Source organism: Jatropha curcas, chromosome 3, assembly GCF_041381405.1.
Source record: "Jatropha curcas cultivar XTBG-Jc1 chromosome 3, XTBG_Jcur_1.0, whole genome shotgun sequence".
NCBI lineage: Eukaryota > Viridiplantae > Streptophyta > Magnoliopsida > Malpighiales > Euphorbiaceae > Jatropha > Jatropha curcas.
In genome coordinates, this window is record NC_143153.1 from 27,445,718 (window position 1) to 27,454,824 (window position 9,107).

The 9,107-nt window shown below is 27.6% G+C and overlaps 1 protein-coding gene across 1 annotated transcript; it reads right to left on the reverse strand.

Moving 5' to 3' along the window:
* Window positions 1-3,080: 3,080 nt before the first annotated feature.
* On the reverse strand, window positions 3,081-4,863 carry LOC149497820 (2-methylbutanal oxime monooxygenase-like). Its single transcript, XM_089719481.1, has 2 exons — window positions 3,880-4,863; window positions 3,081-3,787 (listed from the first exon to the last, which is right to left on the reverse strand). Exons 1-2 carry the CDS (start codon window positions 4,786-4,788, stop codon window positions 3,170-3,172), a joined length of 1,527 nt encoding a protein of 508 aa, XP_089575607.1. The 5' UTR covers window positions 4,789-4,863; the 3' UTR covers window positions 3,081-3,169.
* Window positions 4,864-9,107: the final 4,244 nt, after the last annotated feature.

Genomic DNA, 9,107 nt, shown 5'->3' on the forward strand with positions numbered 1-9,107 from the left:
ACCAAAGTGATCTCTTAGTTTGCTAAGCTCACACGCCATAAATGCTTCTTCCTTGAAGCGATGGTTTCCTCGTCAAGTTTTGTGTTACAGATATATTCTCCAATTGGAGGAATTGGGGTCATGGTTTGAAAAGAACTGAGAGAATTTCAGAGTAAATTAGGGTTCTAAAAGCATCTTTGCTTGTCTCGAGAGTGAATATGAGAAAGAAAGCTAAAATGGGATCAAATAAAAGATGATAAAAAATTATTTAGGTCATTTTATGTTGTCTTGATGGCATTATTATTAAACCCGATCCCAACAGTGCCCCAAATAAAAGAATCGAATGGATGAGTTATTGGTTTAATCAATGAGTTAATGATTCAATTAGCGAGTCATATAAAAGAACCGTCGTTGCAATTGGTTTAATCAATGAAACAACCGTCGTTGTAAATCATTTGGATTCTCTAAAATATGTAGATTTAAATCTAAAGTGGATGTATTTATAGTCATCTAATTAATGCTAAAATATTTCTTCCAAAAAAGGAATGCTAAAATATAGGGAAAACTTATAAAAGAAAGTTTGGGAAAATTTTATCTATACCGGATCTATGGCCTCACTCATAGATCAAATAACGAGAATAAAGTTTTTTTATTGAAACGATGATATTTCTGACTATACACTAAAAAAAAAAAATCGAAACACTTTTTAAAAAATCCTTACTATCATTGATTTGGTCCATGAGCGGGGCTTTGAACCCTGTCTAGAGAAGTAATTTTCAAGAAAGTTAAATTCTTACATCTTTTTAATTAAATGCTAAAAACTATACATGTTTAGAACCGATCTAATAACCAGAAAACTGTGTGTGGACTATGCAGCAGAACTTAGTAACATAGAGAATAATAAAATACTCAGTTAGGTCATATTCGACAAAAGTGTTTGAGGTTGTGTTTAGTATTTTGATTGGATTAAAATACTATCTTAATTAATTATAGCCTTCGATAATATAATATTTATCATAATATTTAAAGTTTAGAGTTTGAGACAGTGTTTCATGAAACGTTTTCTTTATTAACGGGAAAGATTCTCTAGTTGAGATTACCAATCACAAGACAAAGACTTCTTTAACATTTGTTCAACTTAGTATCAAACGTCCCTTTCTACATCCAAATCAAAATTTTCATATGTATCAAATTTCACAAGTGCTATTAATTGCTAAATAAAATCAAAACTAGTTCTCAAGGGGATGAATCTGACGGCTGACCTTGTAGATTGGCATATCTTGCCATAATAGAGTGAAACAGAAGCATTGGCAATACATACACAATATGTAAATTAATGTAAGAAAAAACAAAACTACAATGTCTTGATGGAAAGTGATTGAATTAATTTCTCTAAGGCTCATGAAGAAATCCTTTTAATTGCAAGAGACTAGAGATAAAAAAGGGCTAGGTTGAATATCGTTTTACATAAGAAATATAAGTAGATAAAAATTTTAATAAAAAAAAGTAGATTAAGTTTGAATTTGTTAAATTTAATTTTTAAATAGAATTATAATATGAATATAATTCTTAAAAATATATTATTGTTAATTTTTAAAATTAAAAATTATCCAATTATAATGTGGAAAATAAAGAAAAAACTAAAAAAATTCTCAAAAAAGAAAACGAAAATTTCTGGAGCCCATTGATTCATTGCAAGTCGTCAGAACTCTTACAAATAAAATACTGAATAAAGAGAAAGTCTAGAACTTTCATATATATATATATATATATATATATATATATATATATATATATATATATATATATATATATATATATATATATAAAACATAAATGAGGATGTGAAAAACTAAAGATTTAATATTAATATCAAATCTAACTTTAAACTTATTTATTATTACAAATCTAATTCATTTGATTACTAATTAAAGTGTAATAAACAAAATAAATGATATGGAAGTATTGAATAGGAATTTTTTACTTAAATTGGAGCCATCATCGAACTAAATTTGAGATATAATTCCTAAAACTACATTAAATAGGCCTCCAAGTGCTAATGTACACTTGTTCTCGATTCTACACTTTAGAGCTTGTCTGCTAGATGTATAATATATGAATTTGATCATATTTAACCTTTTAAATTTTACCATATTTTAATTCCTAAAATTTTAAATTTTAAAAAATATTTCAATCCTTAAATTATGATTATATATATATAAATACATATTTTTAAAGTATTGTGATGGAGGTATGGGCTTATGGTCTTGTGAGGAAAGCAGATTACAATAATTCACTCATCTTTTGTTCTCTGCAATTATAACCTTGATGAAAGTCTTGTTCGGCAGCAGTGTTTGAAGCAGTGTTTAGTGTTTTGACAGGATTGAAACACTATCTTAGTTAATTATAACGTTCAGTAATATAATATCTACTTATCTTTAGAATTTGAGATAGTGTTTTATGAAATATTATCTTCATTAACATTTAGCTTTTTATAATTTCTTTATAACACCTATACACATCACTTGTCTTTACTTTATTCCTTACTTTCATACATTTTTTGTCATTTTATAATAAACATCTAATCATCGTAGCCAACACTTTTATTCTAAACCGCTATATAATGAATAACTATTAACAATTAATATTTAATAGCTAACTATTCGTAAAACACTGACAGCTATATATTAAAACAGCCAACAGTTACTAGAGCAGTTAAATTTATTGAACAAACCCGAAGTTATTATTTGGTGGGTAGAATTGGAAGTAACCAAGAATGTAAGAAGTATAGTAATAAGTTCTAAAGGAAAATCATTTATTTTTCCAAAAGAAAAAAAAAAAAAGACAATCATTCATATTATCATTTCCAGTTATTTTGGTAATAATAGAACCTCATCATAAATTTAAATCCAAATTATTTATTTGCACCACCTCTTCTCCAGAATATAAATTTCAAATTAAAAATTTGGCAGGAAGAAGGGTGGAAGGTCTTTCATTATGGCAATATTTGGATTTATGATTCTTAAATATAGAGATAATCACTATTAACAATAAAATCCAACACATAAATATAGGAAATTTAATGGTGATGCACCATTTTATTTATTTATTATTGAGGAATAACACATGACATCAACGAGGAAAAAAAAAAGCCTAAAATAGGGAAACAAACATAAACAATAATAAAATCTTAGTCCCACTTGTGCTTTTTTGGAATAAGTATAAGATCGTGCTTGTTATGGATAGTGAGACCACCAGCTTCTTCCATTGGAAAGTCCTCAAATTTCTTTCCATTAGGGAGCTCAAAGTCAAACCCATATAAAAGATTAGCCAATGTGTATTTAACTGCTGTAGTACCCATTACCAGACCAGGACAAATTCTTCTTCCAGCTCCGAATGGGACCAACTCAAAGTAGGACCCTCTGTAATCAACATCACTGTTCTCAAATCTTTCTGGGTAAAATTCTTCAGGGTTCTCCCACTTAGATGGTTCTCTTCCAAGTGCATAAGTGTTGATGAATACTGTTGTGCTTGGTAAAATGTCATACCCACCAATTTTGCATTTTTTGGTGCAAAAATGAGTGATCAGAAGTGGGACTGGTGGGTGTATTCTGAAGGTTTCTCTTACGATTAATTCCAAGTAATTGAATTTATCAAGATCTCTTCCTTCTACTCTGTTTTTATTTGGTCCAACAATTCCTCTTATCTCTTCTTGTACTTTTTTCATTATTCTTGGATTCTTTAGTATCTCTGTGAATGCCCATGCGGTTGTCACAGAACTTGTATCAATGCCACCCACAAAGATATCCTGCCAAAAAATGTATTATAGTTTTAGAAGATTAGCCTGGAGATCCACAAAAAAGAAAGAACATTATTTGAAAGAAAAATTGAATTTGATACCATGAGAATAGACTTGAGATGGTCTTTAGTAAGTTGGAAAGAAGCACCTTGGTCTCTCATCAGCCCAACCAAGACATCAACAATATCTTCATGTTCAGGCTTAGGTCTATTTGGGTCCAGATGCCGCTCAAGAATTTTCTGAAAATACGCATCAAGGTTTCTGAAAGTTTGTTCTCTTTTAGCAAGAGCACCAGTCAAAGAATCAATGAATCTTCCAGCACTAGGGAAAAAATCCTCCGCATGAAAACTGTTTAACATATCCATAGCTTCACTAATCACCTTAACAAAACCTTGTTGGAACTCCACTTGTCCATAGCTCCTTCCGAAAGCAACAGTACCCATAATACCATCAATCATGTTAAATATTAGCTCTGTAAGATTAACTGGATTAGGGTATGCATTTGTTAAAATATTGTTTAACTTGTCAATCTGCTCTTCTCTTGCATACCAGAACATATGCACTCTTTTCATACTCAAAAGCTCAAAAATAAACAACTTTCTCATTTCTCTCCAGTAATCAGAATATGGAGAAAATGCAACATCCAAGAAATTATATGACAGTCTACCGGGCCCGACCGATAAAGGGCGACTGCAAGTGTCAAGATCATGGTCTTTCATGGCTTCTCTTGAAGCCTCTGCACCAGAGATAACAACACCAGGTGATCTCCCTAATTGAACTCGCATGACAGGGCCATATTTTTGTGACAATTTCCACATATCGTAGTACGGCCTGTCGCCTAACTGGTGAAGATTGCCAATAATGGGGAGTCGTGTTGGACCTGGTGGTAGTTTAGGACCTTCAGTTCTCTTCTTGCTTTTGAAGAGAAAGAGGGTGAAAATTGGAAGAAGAAAGACTGCAAGAATTGGAAGCCATTGTTGGTTGAGAGAAATTAGATTTGATATAGACATTTCCTGTTGTTGTTAATCTTTTTTGGTGTGGTTTTGATTTGAAAGTGGAGTTGATGAGTGAACCCTTTAAATACTGCAGCAATGTAGTGAACCAGAGACATGATATTTCTTTACGAGGAAATATAATAAATATATTAATTATAGCACACATTTTTTTCATTATTTAATATTTGCAGTTGTATCACCTACCTTGTTACACATGCCATTAGTCATTTTAATAGGCATCACCGAAGTTGAATTCAAATCAAAACCGAATAGTAATCGAGTTAAAATTGCCATCATACTCCAATCAATGGCATCCGATTTCAAACCATAATCAAAATCATATTTTTATTGTTTGGTTTCGGTTCTTCATTTTCTAAAATTAGAATCCAAGATTCTAATTTTAAACTATGAAAAACTAAAATTTACAAGAAACACATAATATATTTTTTTTGTTTTGTTATAATTTTTAAATTAAATTTTAAAACTTTTAATTATTAATTTGGTTTAGTTTGTCCAATAGTATTATTATTATTATTATTATTATTATTATTTATTCAAAATACAAAACTAAAAAAAAATAATAAGTTTAAAAATGATTATCTAATTTCGGTTTCAAATCAAAACGAAATCAAAACCGGTGGTTCTGAAACCATCTTAAAGTGTGCCTAAAAGTGATTTAAATTTTGATTCAATCCTTAAAGCTTTTTATAATCGAAATCTACAGTTTTAAAACCGAAACCAATGGCTCTGAAACTATGAACATAACTACCTCTCTCACTCTCCTTAAAATAAGACTCGAACGCGAAACCTCTAATTCCTCACACTAGTGAAAAGACCAACCATACCACATCTTGTTGGCATAGAATCTTATATTTTATTATTTGATTGAAAATAATTACATAGTTTGAAATGTTATTTTTAAAATAAAATTAAATGATTTAAATTCCATCGTTCATATAAAAGTATGTAATTAATAAAGATCCCAACTCTGAGCTGAGATTTCTCTCTCTCAAAATGACGAAATTGAAGTAATGATGAAATTCATCAATTTTATGAATTACTTTTTCTCAACCAAATAAAAAAATCCAAGGAATCCACATAAATGTTTAAATGTGTGTTTGGAAAGGTGGAAAATAGCTGAGAAAGGAAAATAATTGAGTAAAATAACTGAGGAAAGTTATTTTCTTCTGTTTGGATTATGTTAAGAAAATTGCAGAGGAAGGAGAATTTGTACTGAAATCCTCTTGGCCCGCAATTTTTCAATCTCTCCGAATCGGAGATAAAACAACAAATTTTGTGGGAGATTTTCAATGTTTGTACAAAATTACAAAAAAAATTCATTTTCCTATCTCCAACAATTAACTCCTCTGTCTTGTTTCCATGTCGCTGCAATTCTCCACAAATAGCAAATATAGAGGATGGAAATTGGAAAGAACCAAAATATTATTGTTGATGCTTTATATTAAAAAAATAAATATTATTTTTTTTAGACTGTGATTGATGGTATTTAATTAAATTAAATAGTAATTAATTAAATATATTATTTTTATTTGTCAAGTAAACTTGTAACATTATATAAAATGTTAACGTTAAAACTGCAATTATGCAACAGTAATATTTTCTTTCCTCTCTTTATTTTCCTTTCAATCTAAAGTGGAAAATATCCAAGGAAAGAAAATAAAACAATCTTCTTTTATTTTCCCTTGTTATTTTCCTTTCTTTCTTATTTTCCGTTCTCTCTTTTCCAAACAGCGAGCAAATTTTATGACTTCTTATTTTATTTTTACTCTAATATCAAAATATTAAACCATAGTCAAAAATCAGACTTCAATATATATATATATATATATATCCGTCAATAAATATCCTAAATCTCCTTATATTTTCTTAAATTTTCAGTATCAACCTATGTCATTTAGAATATTTATGCATATAAATATAAAGGCGGATTTTCTACTATATATTCATCGAAATTTTAGCAACATCTCTCTGTATAAGAGTGTTCAAGTGTACAAACTGGATAATCTAATATGCAACTCAAGAAAAGGGAGATGTAAAAGATATTCTAACATAAAAACGACATTTTCATAATTATATTCTAATAAACAAATTTATTTCTAAATTATCTATCATAGACAATCCAATGTCTTCTCATCATCCTGCTGAGAAAAATACAAAATGTGTAACAATGATTAACTATCTTAAATTTTATTTGTTTAAAACCTAATCTCAGAAACTTAAATAAATCCAATTCTAAAAAAAATTATACAAAGTATATTCTCACAAATTCAAGAAACAAATTAAGTTCGAAATTTAAATTCCTATATATATATATATATATATATATATATATATATATATATATATAATTCCCTAAACAAATAATGACATAATAAAAGAACCAACAATTTATATTCTACTCTAATTTTTTTGAAATGATATTCTGCTGTAATTAAGTTAATTATAATTATACAATCAATCACATTTTAAAAATTAAGTCATTATACTAATTATTTAATCTAGTTAATTAAATATATTATTTATTATTCATTAATTAAACCAATTTAATTTTATATACTGATTAAAATATTATTGTACAATAACATTACACTATTTGTTCTAATAATATCTATTGAAATTAATCAACTCCAAAAAATAAAAAATAAAAAACAATTTCAATTAAAATCAATCAACTTCTAATATCAACAATTACATAAGATAAATAAATAATTAAACAACAAATTACCAAAGAAAAATGAAACATAAATAATAGTAGAAAGTGAATGAATAATAGTGGAAAGAGGAGTTGCATATTTTCTCGGACGTGTGTCATGGGCATTGATGAATAGTGCATATTAATGAAATACGACCACTGTTGATTGATTCTGGAGGGCGAAAAAATTGCCTTTTTAGTTTAAATTAAAATTACAGACAAATATTTCAATCAGTAATGTTTTAAAATATGCCACTAAACTAGTTAAATGAACATGCTACATGTCCGTTACAAAGCAAAATTGCTTCACTAATTATCTTTAATTAATTGTTTCAGTTACGAGATGAAATAGTACCGTCGCTATTATTTGTACTTTATTTTATTTTCCGTTGCTACGGTAAACACAGTCCGCCACTAAAATATGACTTTCTTTTCTTGGAAATTTGTTCATTATTTTAATTGAAAATTTTCAGTAAATTAATTAGTTTATCGTTGATGATAATCTGTGGTTATTTAGTGTATCTAATTACCATTTCTTGTAGTGGAATTGTAGAATTGATATCTATATGTAATTTTTTTTAAATATAAAAGATAGATTTAGTGATACCTTAGATGTCAATAAGTCTTAGGTTTGGATCTCACCAATATTATTATAAAATCTAAATTTACAAAAAAATTCTTGACTATTTTTTTTAAGTATAAATATCAAATATTATTCCTTACCACTCATCTAAACATGACTTTACTAAAAAAATAAAAATTAAAAAGAGAGCTCAACATTGAGAATCTTCTCCCTTGCATGATACTTAGGGCAGATCTACAATGGGGCAACGAGGCAACTTGCCCCACTGGCTTTTTACAGTTTAATTTATAATTTTTTACGTTTTAGTATATATAATTATGTTAATATGTGTTTGTTTCACTGAATTTTTATATTTTAGCCCTGTTGAATTATTACATTTATACATTACTCCTACCAATTTAATTTTTTGGATCCACTGATGTGTATACATATATAGTGAAAATTATAAAAAAAAATCTTTTTAATTAACAGTTGATAGAAAATTACTAATTCCATCAGCTTCGATTTGAAGTTTTTCTTATCAATTGCTAACTTTTTTGTATTTATATTTTTTTTCAAATTCATTGACCTTATAAAAATAACTATTGGTAAATTTCTTTTTTTTTTTGTAAATTAATATTTTTATAGTCATGTTATTTACAGTTATTCAATAATAATAATAACAATTTTCTATTAAAATATTATTTAAAAAATTAACTAATATTTTTATTTATATAATTATAATAAAATAAAAAATAATATATTCACTTTAAAAATAAAATAAATATACACAATACATCATAACATATAAAATAATTAGATCTTTAATGGTCATTTTATATTTTATTATCAACCACTGCTAAAACCGTACCAATTAACATTCATCAGCTAATCGCTATTAACTACCAGCCACTAGTTATTAGCAACCGCTATCCACTTCAGCAGCTGTAAACAGCTAAACCAAACCAGCTCTTAATTGTAATTTTTTTAAAATCTTAAGAGGAAAATTTTTTCTATAATATATAAAAAAAATATGAGAGAATGACTATATATGTCATT